At 43.4% G+C, this 17,854-nt stretch overlaps 1 protein-coding gene across 2 annotated transcripts in view; it reads right to left on the bottom strand.

The window, feature by feature from the left end:
* LOC129707613 (cilia- and flagella-associated protein 54-like) overlaps positions 1-17,854 on the bottom strand; it is a 297,068-nt gene that overhangs the window by 141,531 nt on the left and 137,683 nt on the right. For both annotated transcript variants that reach the window (XM_055652738.1, XM_055652739.1), the window contains 4 exons: positions 10,268-10,360; positions 9,910-10,095; positions 8,858-9,000; positions 3,021-3,168 (listed from right to left, as the gene is read on the bottom strand). In XM_055652738.1, coding sequence (XP_055508713.1) covers positions 3,021-3,168; positions 8,858-9,000; positions 9,910-10,095; positions 10,268-10,360 — 570 coding nt within the window. The remainder of the gene's footprint in view (positions 1-3,020; positions 3,169-8,857; positions 9,001-9,909; positions 10,096-10,267; positions 10,361-17,854) is intronic.

Here is a 17,854-nt window from a genome sequence, read left to right as displayed (position 1 = left end):
CCCTGTGACAGTGTTTGTTTCTTCCGGGCCTTCCAGATTCCTCCCACATCTCAAAGATGTACTGGTTTGTAAATTAACTGGCCTCTGTAAATTGCTCTGAGTATCTAGGGAGTGGATGAGAAAGTGGAATGACATGGAACTACAGGTACACAACCTTTTATCCGAAAGCCTTGGGACCAGACACTTCTCGGATTACGGAATTTTTCGGATTTCGGAATGGATTTCGGAATGGAAGATTTTTAGCGTAGATTAGGTAGGTAGCTTGAAAGGTCTGGAGCGGCTGCCTCCTCCCCGGAGACCGGGGAATCATTGTAAATCATTGCTTAAATGTTAGTCAGTTAGTTTGGAAGGATTTTATGTGGTGGGGGGGTGAAGGGGGAAACTTTAATTCTTAGTCCCCTACCTGGTCAGAGAGGCGGGGAGAGGGCAATGCCTTACCGTCGCCGTGCAGTAAGCTCCGGAGCGCTGTGGCCGCCGACTCCCAACATCGTGGAGCTGGGGCTGCGGGCGTCTGGCCGCAGGCTGCGCCAGTTGTAGCTCCGACCCCGGCGAACTCTACCCCTGGCTGCGCAGCGCTCCAAATCCAGCGCGGCCCACGGCCGGACGCCCGCAGCACCAGCTCCGCGATGATGGGAGTTGGCGGCCACAGCGCTGGGATACCAGCGGGGAGCTGGCAATGCCTTACCGGGTTGCCGTGTGGTAAGCTCTGGAGCGCTGTGGCCGCCGACTCCCAACATCGCGGAGCTGGGGCTGCGGGCGTCCAGCCGCGGGCGGCGCTGGATTTGGAGCGCCGCACAGCCAGGGGTAGAGTTGCCGGGGTCAGAGCTACAACCGACGCCGCCCGCGGCCGGACGCCCGCAGCCCCAGCTCTGCGATGTTGGGAGTCGGCAGCCACAGCGCTCCGGAGCTTACTGCACGGCGACCCGATAAGGCATTGCCCGCTCCCCGCCTCTCCGACCAGGCTGGGGACTAAGAATTAAAGTTTCCCCCTTCACCCCCCCCCCCCTTCACATAAAAGCCCTCCAAACTAACTGACTAACATTTAAGCAATGGCTTACAGATGTTTAAGTGTCTTCCCGGTCTCCGGGGAGGAGGCAGCCGCTACAGTAGTACAGGCGTGGGTTGACCGTGGGTCGTTTCGGGTCAAGTTTGGCGCCAAACATGAGCTTTGGTGTGCAGACGACATCCTGTAAAAAATGTCCGGTTTTCGGAGCTTTTCGGTTTCCGGAACTGCGGATAAAAGGTTGTGCACCTGTAGTATGAACAGGTGGTGTGGACTCAGTAGGCCAAAGACCTGCTTTCAAGCTGCATCTCTAAAACTAAAAACTAGCAATGTTACAAAATTTTGAGATTTTAAAAATCAAGTCTGCAATTTATCCCATCAGATAAAGCATAACACCAAGTTTAATTTGACACCAAATTCACTTTCATATCTCAAGTATTAAAAAAGTTATGGCTATTTTCATACTCGGAAATTAGCATCTTGTTCCCTATTGATTTTCAATGGACATTACAAAAAAGCTGTGATCTTGGATAGTCAAAAGCCCGTAACTTTCTTAAGAATTAAGAGAACTGAATGAAATTTTCACCTATCATAGATTGAAGCATTCTGAAAAAATATAAAACAATCTTACTTGGATGACATGAAATTAAAGCATATAATTAGCAGCAAATTACCTAATTGTAGCTAATTACATAATTGACGTGTGACCAGAAATGGTAAATAAACAACCAGATGCCTTGAAAATTCAAAAATGTGATATTCTCAAGATCAGAACTTTAATATTATTGAATCATATGCTGTAAGTCAGTTATGGATGGGTAAATAAATTCCAATTTCTAGCAAAAGACCAAGTCTTTATGGAGAAGAAAGCTGCTAGCTGGTACATTGGCATATCATATCAGTAGCATCATCATACTCCTCAGACTGCAACCAATAAGCAACTCTGGACACGTGTTTTTCCTCAATTTTTCAATTTTTAGAAAAAAAGGTAAGATTGTCTAATCCTTTAAACGCTATAAAACAAATTAGTAAATACTAAAAAAGGAAAATCATGTTAATCAAAATTCAATTACTAGATATAAACATCTATCCATTTATTAAATAGCCTAACTGTCCAAAGATTATTCACAAATAATTCACAAAAAAACATGATTTTTAGATCTAATTTACATTAATTTATAGGCCAAATGGAAGGAATTTAGTGTTCAATTGCTGTAAATAAATGCCCATTTAAATCGGCTTTCTAGTGGGTTCCTGTGAAACGCATGGTTTAGAACGTTCAATCGCGCTGGATTAGTGCCCTCAAATGCCGAGAAAAATACTGCGGGATATAAAAAGCCCAAAATGAGCTACTCGCTATAGAAAACTTTATAAACAGGGTTATATACACACCCCATTTAATGTAAAAATAAGGTACATACCTTTAATTGTTTGCTTTATAAAACCCTGGGGCTGCGAGAGGTTGCGAAGTGAGAGAGTGATTTTAAAATTATTATAACTATTCTTCGAGGCCTATAAAACTAATAATACCTTTTGCGACCGGGTCTTGCAGCGATTTTTCGTTAATGATTTACTAGGCTGAACATCTGCGATTAGAACAGCCTAGTAAAAATCGCGTTTTAAACCCGCCCCCTCCAAACAGCGCCAAAATCGCGGACATGGCTTTGGGCAGATTCCCAATGACGATTCAGGTAGGTTTTGTAACATACCTATAAAAACTAAAATTAAATATCATTGTGTCTTTGGTACAAATATTGTTTTTGATCTAATCAAGCTACAATATACAATGTAATACATAAAGCTCTGTAAGATCAATATCAAACTGGTGGACATCATCAACACCATTCCCTTCACAACTATTCTAATTTTCCTCATCTAAAGAAAATCAGCCAGTCAATATTACTTAACTGAAACTAAATTAGCAATAAAATATTATTTCATATTTCGAGTTTTGCACCTATAACACACATACATAATGTACAATCGATACTGTCCTCAATTTTACTTTAGAACATACTTGTCCTTTGTAGAGTGGTCCATTATCGCAGACTGAGTCACAGAAAGCTGCATCTTCCTTGCAATTAATATCAGAATCAATGAAGATATTGCACAGAAAGCCTCGGAGAAGAATGGGGGATGCCAGAGATACAGCAACATTGTCTAATCTATAAACCAACAAACACAGGCATGGTTATTGTGATAGCAAGCAATTAAGAATTTCCACATTTTCATCCAAAATAATGTTTAGACAATAGATAATAGACAATAGGTGCCAGGAGTAGGCCATCCGGCCCTTCGAGCCATTCACTGTAATCATGGCTGATCATCCACAATCACTACCCAGTTCCTGCCATCCCCATATCTCCTGACTCCGCTATCTTTAAGAGCTCTATCTAACTCTCTCTTGAACGCATCCGGAGAATTGGCCTCCACTGCCTCTGAGGCAGAGCATTCCACAGATGCACAACTGTCTGGGTGAAAAAGTTTTTCCTCATCTCCATTCTTCTGGATTCCCCCAACATCTGGGGCATGTTTCCTGCCTCTAGCATGTCCAATCCCCTAATAATTATATGTTTCAATAAGGTTTCCTCTCATCCTTCTAAATTCCAGTGTATACAAGCCCAGTCACTTCATTCTTTCAACATATGACAGCCCCGCCATCCCAGGAATAAACCTCATGAACGTACTCTGCATTCCCTCAATAGCAAGAATGTCTTTCCTCAAATTTGGAGACCAAAACTGCACACAATACTCCAGGTGCGGTCTCACCAGGGCCCTGGACAACTGTAGAAGGATCTCTTCTGTAGAAGGACCTCTAGACGTTACTGTGAGAAACGTCAACAAATTTGCAATACAAATGAACATGCAGGTAGTAGGAGCAGTAGTAGCTCCCTCATGTCTGCTTCAATAGAGTCCTGAAACCTTAGAGACACAGTGGGGATACAGGCCCTTCGGCCAAAAGAGATAGCAGCATAATGAAGGACGAGTCGTACCCTGGCCACTCACTCTTATCCCCTGTCCCATCAGGTAAAATGTATAGAAGTGTGAAAATGCACACCTCCAGTATCAGGGACTTTCTTCCCAGCTGCTATCAGGCAACTGATTGATACTATCATAACTAAAGAGCAGTGCTGAACTACTATCTACCTCATTGGTGATGCGCGGCCTATTCTTAAGGGCTTGATCGGACTTTGTTGGCTTTATCATGCACTAAACGTTATTCCCATATCATGTATCAGGCAACTGATTCATACTATCATAAGGCTCTGCAAAAGGCACGATTGTAATCATGTATTGTCTTTCTGCTGACTGGATATCATGCAACATAAGCTTTTCACTATACCTTGGTACACGTGACAATAAACCTAACTGGAACTGAACTGGTTGGTAAATTTACAGATTATACCAAAAAATTGGCAATATTGAGGATAGTGAAGAAGGTTGACTAAGATTACGACAGGATCGTGTTCAACTGGGGAAGTGGAACAAGGAATTTAAATTGGACAGGTGCATTGGGTTGCAGTTGGACAGGACTTGCACATTAAGTGGTCAGACTGGAGAGTGTTGTCCAACATTAGCATACAGGCAAATTGTTCCCTGGAGAATGTTGTCAAATAGAAAGTCCCAAAGATCCTATAGCGAAGCAAGATGGGTTACTCTCACGCAAAAGTGTAGTACGCTCATGGGCGGATTCATGGGTGATTTTATGACTCATTTTAGCAACCAGCCCCCGCCATCTTGTTCCGCGTTCTTGCTCAGCCATCTTGCTTCCGGCCAAAGATTGGATTCGCAGCGGGAGAGGGAGTGCGCGGCCAGGGGAGAGGAAGGATGTCAACAAAATAGAGAGAGTACAGAGGAGATTTACTAGAATGTTGCCTGGGTTTCAACAACTAAGTTACAGAGATAGGTTGAATTTTATTCTCTGGAGCGCAGAAGGTTAAGGGGGGACCTGATAGAGGTCTTTAAATTGATGAGAGGGATAGACAGAGTTGATGTGGACAAGCTTTTCCCTTTGAGAATAGGGAAGATTCAAACAAGACGACATGACTTCAGAATTAAGGGACAGAAGTTTATGGGTAATATGAGGGGGAACTTCTTTACGCAGAGAGTGGTGGCGGTGTGGAATGAGCTCCCAGTGGAAGTGGTGGAGGCAGGTTCATTGGTGTCATTTAAAAATAAATTGGATAGGCATATGGATGAGAAGGGAATGGAGGGTTATGGTACGAGTGCAGGCAGGTGGGACTAAGGGGAAAATAAATAAATAAATAAATAAATTTGTTCGGCATGGACTTGTAGGGCCGAGATGGCCTTTTTCCGTGCTGTAATTGTTATATGGTTATATGGTTAATGCGGGGCCCGGGGCAGCGGGAGAGGGAGTGCGGTGCCCGGGGCAGCGAGGAGAGGGAGTGTGGGGTCTGGGGCAGCGGGAGAGGGAGTGATGGGGTCCGGGGCAGCGGGAGAGGGAGTGTGGGGCCCGGGGCAGCGGGGGATACATTGTAGTGTGGGGGCATGCGAGTGAGTGCCGGGGGGGATAAGGCCTAATGTGTGTGAAGTTGCCGGGAGGTTTACAATGTGGGGAGGTTTACAATGTTTCTTATTTACAATGTTTCTTATTTAATGTCCCTTGTCTAGTCTGAAATAAAGTTCATTATTGGATCAGAAGAAATATCATTGTGTGTTATATGATTATATACATTTATATCACATTCATGTATGTGTGTTTATAAACATTTTATTCTTTAACAAGAATTAACAGAATTATGAACTAACAGAATTATGAATCTAACCCTATATCACACACAAAAAGTTCCCCCGCAATGTCAATTACCCTGCGAGTCGGGTCGGTTCCGGTTACTACAAAATCAACTCAAACACAGCTTGTGAGCCATTTAAAAATAAATGATTTAAAAAACATTAAAAAAGACAATTACCAGAGTTAAATTTTATTCTTGACAAGAAGTTTGAACGACAGATTTATGAATCTAACCCACACAAACTGTTGCCCCGCAACATTGATTACACTGCGAATCGGGTCGGATCAGGTAGGCTCAGGTTACTAAAATGGGCGGGTAAAAATGCCTGGGATCCCCTCCATAGCGTACTACACGTCAGCCCATTGCATTTAGCTGGAGTAGCCTATCTTGCTCCGCTATAAGATCTTTGGAAAGACCTACGGATAGTACATGGAAAGTGGCACAGGCGTAGACGGGGTGGTGAAGGCAGCATTTGGAATCCTTCGACTTCATCACAGGGCAATGAGTAGAGGATTTGAGGTGTATACTTTAGTGTGCATTTCCGGTACTGCTCTGGTAAGAATGTAATTATTGGAAAGGGTGCAGAAAAGATTCACCAGGATGTTCCTGGGACTAGAGGGCTTGAGTTAAAAGGAGAGGCTGGATAGGCTGGGATGTTTTCCCTGGAACAGAGGAGGACCTTAAAGAGGAAAATAAAATCATGATGAGCATAGATATGGTGAATGATCACAGTGTAGATACTGATCGACTTCAACTACAAAACCACGACTCCCATGGCTATCTGGACTACATTTCTTCACACCCTGCTTCCTGTAAGGACTCTATCCCCTACGGATAGATTAGAGGCTCGTCTAGGGAGGCTCCTAATTCCTCAATCTACGCCGCAGGATGAGGTGTTCCAACCTAGGGCAGCAGAAATGTCCTCATTCTTTAGGGAACAGGGGTTCCCCTCCTCGACTATAGGTAAGGCTCTCACCAGGGTCTCTTCTATACCCCATAGCTCTCCTATCACTCCCCATCCCCCCACTCGTAACAAGAGCAGGGTCCCCCTTGTCCTCACCTTCCACCCTACCAGCAGTCACATACAACAGATAATCCTCCGACATTTTCGCCACCTCCAACGGGATCATACCACTGGCCACATCTTTCCATCTCCTCTCCTTTCGGTTTTCCGCAGAGACCGCTCCCTCCGTAACTCCCTGGTCAATTCGTCCCTTCCCACCCAAACCACCTCCTCCCTTGGTACTTTCCCTTGCAACCGCAGGAAATGTTACACTTGTCGCTTTACCTTCCCCCTTGACTCCATCCAAGCAGTCTTTCCAGGTGCGACAGAGGTTCACCTGAACCTCCTCCAACCTCATCTATTACACCCGCTGCTCTAGGTGTCAGCTGTTCTACATCTGTGAGGTCAAGCGTAGGCTTGGCGATCGCTTCGCCCAACACCTCCGCTCAGTTCGCAACAACCAACCTGATCTCCCGGTGGCTCAGTACTTCAACTCCCCCTCCCATTCCGAATCCGACCTTTCTGTCCTGGGCTCCTCCATGGTCAGAGTGAGGACCAGCGTAAATTGGAGGAGCAGCAACTCATATTTCAGTTGAGTAGTTTACACCCCAGCGGTATGAACATTGACTTCTCCAATTTCAGGTTGTCCTTGCTTTCTCCCTCTTTCCCTTCCCTAGCTCTCCCTCTGCCCACTCTCTCGGCCTCTTCCTTTCTTCTTCCCACCGCACCCACCCCCACATCAGTTTGAAGAAGGGTCTCGACCCGAAACGACACCTATTCCTTCGCTCCATAGATGCTGCCTCACCCGCTGAGTTTCTCCTGCATTTTTGTCTGCTTCCAGTGTTTTTCAGTGTCCAAGTCTCGAGGGCATAGGTTGAAGGTGAGAGGGGAATGATTGAAAGAGGGGCTGAATATTTTCACACACAATGTGGTGAGTATATGGAACAAGCTGCCAGTGGAAGCTGTTGAGTCAACTACAATTACAAAGTTTAAAAGACATTTGGAGAGGTCCACAGTTAGGTAAAATGTTGAGGCCATTAGCATTTGATAACTTGGTCTGCTTGGATAGGTTTGGCCACAAGGCTTGCTTTATGGCTGCAAAACTCCATGACGATGAATGTAGAAAGTGGTTACTTCACCCATCGACGCTCTGCATTCCATCAGTTCAATTTCCCCATTTATTTCCCTGCAAGCTATTCTCACACAAGATCATTAACTCCCTCTCAATCCACCTATCAGTCACCCACACCAGAGGCCCATTAACTGGCCAACCTGCACATCTTTGGGGATATCAGAGGAAACTTAAGCAAATCGGGAAAAGCCATGTGTGGTCAAGGGGCGAACATGTAAAGTCCACGAAGACAGGATCATACCTAGGTTACTGAGGTTGTGAGACAGCAATACTAGCTACTATAGCACCACGCTATAAGGAAATGTAGTCTTAATATTTACTATCTGGGTAATTTTACTCTATACTCCAATTCGAAAAGCAACTGTTCAGCATGACAACAAACACGCTCTGAACTGCAACAGACTATCATTATTATTGTACTATATTTGTTATTTATTGAAATTGAGTATGCGTATACACATTCTGAACTTTTTTTCTTCTCTCGTTATGTATTATGTTTACATATTCTGTTGTTCTGCAGCAAGCAAGAATTTCATTGTCCTATCTAGGACATAAGACATTAAAATACTCTTGACTTTGACTTGACTATAGTTAATTTACTAGGCAAGCTGCCATTGTCTATTTAATTTTACTTATTTCCAGAGAACAGATCTTTGGAAACCATGTGGTGAAATGGTCAACAAAAGTTTATAAAATAAAACGTGTAAACATAAAATCTTGCTATGAGAAAAATAAGTATCAAAAATTGTAATAAAGGAATACAGATCATTTAGATAAGAATTGCAAGGAGTGATATCAGAATTTTTACACTGATATTTAGAAGTAGGTGCATTTATTTGGTTTAAAATCTTACAGCTTTGGGTGGGATAACAAAATAATGCTTAACTAAGCTAATGACACTAAGATACACCTTGAATTTAATGAGATACAATAAAAAAGCAATAAAGGCATTCACAAAGTTGTACCTTTTCTGAATGATATACCATTCAGTTTTATTAGATGTATACCATGGATCTGGTCTAGGTGAAGATACGTCTGAGACAAAGTGATCCCACAGCACTGAGAAAGCAATCTTCGCCACTGGATAATGTCCCAATTGATATGCAGCCTAAATAAAATGATTGCCTGTTAGAACTTAATGTCTGTTGAGATAAAACAAAAACTCTCAAAATAGCATGATTATATTCTTATGAGTAACGTAAAAATACTCATAATTAATTGTTTGCAGCATACTTCTATCATTCTGGTGTAAATTGAGCAATGTTGGAAAGGTTTACCATATTGAGAGACACATAATTATGAGGGACAAAGATCAGATACATGGTATGAAGACTTTCCCCTTTGAAGAGTTATATAGTCATGGAGTAATATAGAATGGAAATGGGTTATTTGGTTCTAAAACCATGTGCAATAGGATTTATAGGAGGAGGATGCAGAGAATGTTTGAATCTGGAACACACTGAGTGGGGAAGGCAAGTACTCTCACAATATTTAATTGATCGCCTGAATCAGCAAGGCATACACGGCTATGGACTGAGTACAAATAAATGGCATTCGTATAGATGGTTACTTGATGGTTTTACATGGACATGGTGGAATAAATTACCTATTTCTGTGATCAGACAATAATTTTATTCAAATATATTTTGACATCGTGCAAAATGATTGATAGAGATTGGCAGACCATTTTACAATTCCATCCCTGCGGTGGCCAATGGACAGTTTGAAGGCAGAGATAGAAAAATTCTTGATTAGTATGGCTATCATGGGTTACGGGCAGATGGCAGGAAAATTGGGTTAGGGGAGAGATAGATCAGCCGTGTTTGAATAGCGGAGTATTGATGGGCCAAATTGCCTAATTTTGCTCTTATCACTTATAACCTTATCATCCCAAATAACTTGAATAGCAATGACATATTAGAGAGAGGGATAAAGTGAAGTGCTAACATGTTACCATTTATCTGTAACAATAATATTAAAAAAAGTCACCCACATTCTGATGAGAGAGAAGTTTTACCTGACAAAGGTAGGACCATGTGGTAAAAAGGGGAAGTGCATGAAATACTAGAATTGGCTTTGTGGTCTCTCCGATTTCTTTCCCAATGATTTTTCCATCTTTTGAGTAAGCAGCGACAGCAAAAATGTAGTGTTCATTAGTTTTGAGGCCTTTAACCTCCAGTAAACACTCTTGAGAGGCTGGCACCTTTTGATAGAAGGGAAATGTATTCTGCAATATTTAACACTACATGGTTTCACACAATTTAGCAGATGAAGTATAGAACATTAAAAAGGATAATTGCATGATAAAAAGGTATAAGTGGAACTTGCATGACTCTGGCAAGCATAGCATGATCACCCATGCTTTTGGTATGTACCTCTCGTCCTGTACCGTGAAGGTGTAAATCCATCACCCTGACTTTAAAAATGGATCCTGTTGCACTTCGACCAAATATCTGATACCAGCAAACCTTAATAAAAAGAGAGAAAAAATGCTTTCTTTCAATACTTAGAAATGTAAACATATAATCGATAATTAAGTTGTGTTCCAGGCTAAAGAACTTGCCACATAGCATTGCATTGCCATAACATAACACTGGATAATAGAGTTTCACATATAGTTCAGTTTAGTTTATTGTCACGTGTACCGAGGTACTGTGAAGAGCTTTTGTTGCGTGCCAATTGGTAATCGGAAAGACAATACATCATTACAACTGAGCCATCCACAGTGAACACATACATAAGGGAACAACGTTTAGTGCAAGATAAATACAGTAAAGTCCAATCAAAGATAGTCTGAGGGTCACCAATGAGGTAAGTAGTAATTCAGGACTGCTCTCTAGTTATGTAGGATGATTCAGTTCGCCATTTAGTCCACCGAGTCCGTGCCGACCAGCGATCCCCATACACTATCCTTCACACATTAGAGACGATTTACAATTTTATCGAAGCCAATTAACCTACAAACCTGTGGGTTAATTGGAGTGTGGGAGGAAACCATAGCTCCTCAGGAAAATCCCCACAGGTCACGGGGAGAACGTATAAACTCTGTAGAGACAGCACCTGTATTCAGGACTGAACCTGCGTCTTTGGCACTGTAAGGCAGCAACTCTACCACTGCACCACCGTGCCGATCTTCTGATCACATTGCCTTCAGTTTAGTTTATTCTCACGTGTACTGAGGTGCAGTGAAAATAATTTGTTGCGTGCTAACCAGTCAGCACAAGAATGTGGTTGAATTGCCATTGCACAGTACACTACACCAAAGGTTCCTTCAGCAACTAGATCACATTCACATCAACCTTCCCAAATGCCTTTTCAGTGGTTTGGGATTTTGATATAATTAGGCTGGACACTTCAGAATGTTCAATGTCCATTATGTGGGGCGGGCTGGTTTGTGTTATGGAGTGGGGGGATGTGGGGTGGGGGGAAGTGGGGTGGCAGATGTGACGTGGGCTGGTTTGCGTAATGGAGTGGGCTACGGCCATGACTCACTGCAGTTTCTTGTGGTCTTGGGCAGGGGAGTTGCCATACGAAGCTCTGATGAAGCCTGATAGTATGCTTTCTGTGGTGTATCTGTAGAAATGTGTAAGAGTCATTGGGACATGCTGAATTTCCTTTGTTTTCTGAGGATGCAGAGACATGGTTTTCTTTCTTATACATACCATCAATATGGTATTTCCCAACAGTTCACTAGTAACCGGGCAGATAACATAAAAGCTTGAAAGCATGTACCATCACATTCAGGAACAGCTTCTTCCCCACAGTTCTCATTGCTCTGAACAGTCCTCCCATAAGTCAAGAATGTGCTCTCAATGTCCCTACGTACCTCATGGAGGCTCATTTACATTTCCTTTAATCTGCAAGTTCTCTGTAGCAGAAACGCTATAAAGCTGTAACATTATATTCTGTATTCTGGTACTTTTCTCTTTGCACTACCTGTTGTCCATGTGTAGGGCTTGATTGTATTCATGTAGAGTATAATTTGATTGGATAGAATGCAATCACATCTCGGAATTTATCACATAATTGTGTGTGTATCTATTGTGATTACAATTTGTGTGAGATATCCTTGTGTGTGCTGTGTGTGTGTGTGTGTGTGTGTGTGTGTGTGTGTGTGTGTGTGTGTGTGTGTGTGTGTGTGTGTGTGTGTGTGTGTGTGTGTGTGTGTGTGTGTGTGTTTATACATATATATACATACACAAACATACACATATATATATATATATATATATATATATATATATATACACACACACACATATATATATATATATACACACACACACACATATATATATATATATCTATATATCTATATTACTAAAACTGTTCTTGACCGGTTTTGGCATTCTGTGCTGCGATTTCCGAGAGAACGCCGCTACCTACGGCCGTCATTTTTGGCCACCTCGCTCAGAGCCCCCTTCCGCCTTATATGTGCCGAGGATTTTTCCCGTCGATGAAAAATGACAGAGATATTAATGATTTTACAAAATTCCACATTCTCTCTGCTGTCCCCACTGGTGGCAGGGGGGAAGGACTATAAAACCAGGAAGTGGTGTGCCCCAATCAGTCTCTACCACATGGAGGTCTGAGCTCTGAATGACTGAACAGATGTCTACACAGCTGTGAGTAAGTACCCTTAATTTGGTTTGAAAATGAAAATATGGTTATGGTTATGGTTAGTATACACCACCACCAACTCTGCCCTCGGCCTCTGTCGATGACCTTGTGGATGGTTTTAGCTCCAATGTTATAACTCTTATGGATGCTATTGCACCACTAAAGACCAAGGTTTTATCTGGAAGGAAAAAGTCACCATGGAGAAATGCCACAGCAGTGAGATCCCAAAGAACAAAGTGTAGACAGGCCGAACGTAGGTGGCGAAAAACCAAACTACAGGTCCACTACAACATCTACAAAGCCAACCTCCGTATCTATAATCAGGAATTGAAAGGGGCAAGGCAGTCCTTTTTCTCAGAGGTTATCAACAAAAATAATAATTCCCGCACCCTGTTTGCTGTTGTCGATAGACTGACGAACCCCTCATCATCAGTCCCTCCTGAGCTCCTGTCCAGCAAGTCGTGCAATGACTTTGCAGATTTCTTCACCGATAAATTTCTGAAGATAAGACAAACAATGTCTAGCTCCACCTCAGGGAACATGGCTTTGTCACCTATGCCTCCAGATTCACTAATGAATCTACAACATTTTAAACTTTAAGATTGTGCTTCTCTGACTGAAACTGCTTAACAGCTAAAGTCCGCTACCTGCTGTCTTGATCTGCTGCCCACAAGCTTCTTTAAAAACAGTGTTGCACCAGAAGTATTGAACATAGTAAACACTTCCCTTCAATCGGGGCATTTTCCCGAAGCCTTAAAAACAGCAGTGATCAAGCCCCTATTGAAGAAGCCTAATTTGGATGCCTCAGCTATGAGCAACTACAGGCCCATATCTAATTTAGCATTTTTGGCAAAGATTATTGAAAGGGTAGTTTACCAACAAATTTACTGCTTTATGACCCGCAACAATATTTTTAATGTTTTCCAGTCGGGATTTCGGCCACATCACAGCACCGAGACTGCACTCACTAAGGTCCTAAACGTCATACATCTAAACAATGATGCATCAAAAGCTTCAGTTTTGGTACTTCTAGATCTCAGTGCTGCTTTTGATATGGTGGACCACAACATACTGCTTGACAGACTGGAGAAGTGGGTGGGACTCTCTGGTTCTGTGTTGGACTGGTTCAAATCTTACTTGAAAGATCGGGATTATTTTGTTTCCCTTGGTAATTTTGAATCAGAACGTACAAAACTCACATGCGGGGTTCCTCAGGGCTCCATTCTTGGACCCATTTTGTTCAACATTTATATGCTCCCCCTAGCTCAGATCATAGAGCATTTTAACATATCCTACCACACTTATGCCGATGACACAACTATATATCGCAGTGTCACCACATGACCATAGTCCCCTACACTCACTGAGCCAGTGTGTCAAACATATCAATGAGTGGATGAACCAGAACTTCCTCCAGCTCAATGCAAATAAGACAGAAATTATTGTCTTTGGTCCCAAAAAAACAAGGCTAGATGTAAGTGCTCAACTCGACTCAATTGCACTGAAAACCACAGACAAAGCCAGAAACCTTGGTGTAGTCATGGACTCGGATTTGAATTTTAACAGCCATATAAAGACCATTACCAGATCTGCCTATTACCATCTAAAAAATATTGCAAGAATCAAGGGATTTCTGTCCAAAGAAGACACTGAAAAACTTGTTCATGCATATATTTTTAGTAGGTTAGATTATTGCAATGGCATCTTTACAGGTCTCAATAAAAAATCAATTAAACAACTGCAGCTTATCCAAAATGTCGCTGCCAGAGTCTTGACCAACACCAAGAAAATGGACCACATTACTCCTGTCCTTAAATCTTTGCACTGGCTCCCTGTGTGTAAGAGGATAGATTTTAAAATTCTGTTACTGAGCTACAAGGCACTGAATGGTCTAGGTCCAAAATACATCTCTGACCTACTTGTTGTATATGAGGCGCCTAGACTCCTCAGGTCTTCAGGGACAGGTTTACTCTGTGTTCCCAGGGTCAGAACTAAAAAGGCTGAAGCAGCATTCGGTTTTTATGCTCCATACCTGTGGAACAAGCTCCCTGAATACCTGAGGTGTGCACAGACTGTAAGTGCATTTAAATCAGGCCTAAAAACACTGTTTAAGAAGGAACTGCAGATGCTGGAGAATCGAAGGAACACAAAAAAGCTGGAGAAACTCAGCGGGTGCAGCAGCATGATGCTGCTGCACCCGCTGAGTTTCTCCAGCTTTTTTGTGTACCTAAAAACACTGTTGTTTACTATAGCTTGTCCATAACCCGACATGCAGGTAATCTTAACTGTCTAATTTGAACCGTATTATGTGCTTTTTTAAATAGTTTTATTGTTTCATTGACGTTGTTTTATTATTCATACATTTGTCGTATTGCTTATTTTGCAACTTTTAATTATTGACTATTTTATTTTTTCTTTCCTGTAAAGCACCTTGAATTGCTGTTTGCGCGAATGGTGCTATACAAATAAACTTGCCTTGCCTTGCCTTAGTTTGAGGAAAAAAGCACTGCCTGCAAATGGTTGTTTGGGGGGTTTGGGTTGAGTAAAAAGGCATTCTCTCTCTTTCTCTCCCTATCCATCTCTTCTTTCTCTCTCTCTCCCCCCTCCTGTCTCTCTCCCTTTCTCTCTCTCTCTCCCCTCCTCTCCCCCCTCTCCCCTCTCTCCTGCCCCCTCTCCTCTCCCCTCTCACTCCTCTCCTCTCCCCCCCTCCTCTTCACTCCCCCCCCTCTCTCTCTCCCTCCCCCCCCTCCTCTCTCCTCCCTCCCTCTCTCCCCTCTCGTCTCCCCCCTCTCCTCTCACTCCTCTCCCCTCCCCCCTCTCCCTCTCTCTCTCCCCCTCTTCTTCCCCCCCCTTTCTTCCCCCTCCTCTTTCCCCCCCCCTCCTCTCCCCTCCCCCCTCTCCTCTCCTCTCCTCTCTCCCCCCCCCTCTCCTCTTCTGATGAGAGGGATAGACAGAGTTGACGTGGATAAGCTTTTCCCACTGAGAGTAGGGAAGATTCAAACAAGTGGACATGACATGAGAATTAAGGGACAGAAGTTTAGGGGTAACATGAGGGGGGACTTCTTTACTCAGAGAGTGGTGGATGTGTGGAATGAGAAGGTGGTGGAGGCAGTTTCATTTTTATCATTTAAAAATAAATTGGATAGTTATATGGACGGGAAATTATTACTATTATCTAAATGGTGGCCGATTGGGAAAGGGGGAGATGCAGCGAGACCTGGGTGTCATGGTACACCAGTCATTGAAGGTAGGCATGCAGGTGCAGCAGGCAGCAAAGAAAGCGAATGGTATGTTAGCTTTCATTGCAAAAGGATTTGAGTATAGGAGCAGGGAGGTTCTACTGCAGTTGTACAGGGTCTTGGTGAGACCACACCTGGAGTGTTGCGTACAGTTTTGGTCTCCAAATCTGAGGAAGGACATTATTGCCATAGAGGGAGTGCAGAGACGGTTCACCAGACTGATTCCTGGGATGTCAGGACTGTCTTATGAAGAAAGACTGGATAGACTTGGTTTATACTCTCTAGAATTTAGGAGATTGAGAGGATATCTTATTGAAACCTACAAAATTCTTAAGGGGTTGGACAGGCTAGATGCAGGAAGATTGTTCCCGATGTTAGGGAAGTCCAGGACAAGGGGTCACAGCTTAAGGATAAGGGGGAAATCCTTTCAAACCGAGATGAGAAGAACTTTTTTCACACAGAGAGTGGTGAATCTCTGGAACTCTCTGCCACAGAGGGTAGTTGAGGCTAGTTCATTGGCTATATTTAAGAGGGAGTTAGATGTGGCCCTTGTGGCTAAGGGGATCAGGGGGTATGGAGAGAAGGCAGGTACGGGATACTGAGTTGGATGATCAGCCATGATCATATTGAATGGCGGTGCAGGCTCGAAGGGCCGAATGGCCTACTCCTGCACCTAATTTCTATGTTTCTATGTTTCTATGAAAGGTATGGAGGGTTATGGTCTGAACGCAGGTGTATGGGACTAGGGGAGAATACGTGTTTGGCACGGACTAGAAGGGTCGAGATGGCCTGTTTCCGTGCTGTAATTGTTATATGGTTATATGGTTATGGAGTAAAAGGAGCAAATTAATAATATTGATATAATATCAAGGAGGGTAATTAGCATGAGTGCGGGGGGGGGGGGGTGTGTGACGCTGCATGCCGCCTCCACCCCCCCCCCCCCACACAACAACAACACGTTGGGGGAACAGACCCAACAGGTCTGCACTCGGTCTAGTATATATATATATACTAGACTAAGTGGGACCCGTTGGGTCCCAGCATCACACGGGTGGGCTGGTCCCCCAACGCAATATTCCACCTCTCCATCAATTCCAATATTGGTGGCCATTGGAGGGCGCTTTCTGGAGTGCTAGTATGGGTGTTGTGCGCTGAAGGGACTGGTTTCCAGAGGGCTACTATGGACATTGTGGGCCGAATGGATTCTTGGGGTGGCGGCTCAGTCACACAAGCCTGTTATACTGGCAACTCACTCACCCACGGCTGGTGGGCTCGCAGTTGACTCACTTGAAATCCTTGAAATCCATTTCAAGCAACGCCACTAAAGACAGTGAGTCGTGACCTCTCCCTCCCCAATCTTGCAGAGACTGAGCCATGCCCACTCTTCCCTGTTTTATAGTCCATCCCCCTCCCACCAGCAGGGGCGTGGCCTTCATGGTGTGATTGACAAGAGAGAGAATCTCAACATTTTTTAAACACTAATAACTCTTTTATTTTTCATTGATGGGAAAAATCCTCGGCACCTGATGAGCGGAGGGGGACTCTAAGATGGCCAAAAATCAAAGCCGTACATGGTAGCGTTTTAAATCAATATAAAGCGCAAAGAGGAAGTGGTCAAGATTAGACTTTGAATTATATAGGCAGGGCAATTTTAATTAGCCAAGGCAATTTTAATTAGGCAAGGCAACTTTAGTTTGGCAAGGCAACTTTAATTAGGCAAGACAGCTTTAGTTAGGCAAGGGAGCTTTAGTTAGGCAAGGCAGCTTTAATTAGGCAGGGCAGCTTTAATTAGGCAGGGCAGCTTTAATTAGGCAAGGCAGTTTTAGCACATTCAAACCAAAGGCAACACAGGCAACCCAGCTTTGACACTTTCAAACCAAAACAAACTTTTGCATTTTCAAACTACATTTTCAAACCACATTAAAGGCAATGACAGGTCAGTAAAACCACCCAGTTTAGTATACATGTGTTCAGTGTTATTCACAGCTCAGAATGAGAATTTAACCTCTCGCTCCCCCATCTTGCAGAGAACTGAGGCATCTCCACACTTCCAGGTTGTATAGTCCCTCCGGAAAGGGCATGGCCTTCAGGAGAGAGAATCTC

The sequence above is a fragment of the Leucoraja erinacea genome, chromosome 22 (assembly GCF_028641065.1).
Source record: "Leucoraja erinacea ecotype New England chromosome 22, Leri_hhj_1, whole genome shotgun sequence".
Classification (NCBI taxonomy): Eukaryota; Metazoa; Chordata; class Chondrichthyes; order Rajiformes; family Rajidae; genus Leucoraja; species Leucoraja erinaceus.
This window is presented reverse-complemented; position numbering and strand designations above follow the sequence as displayed.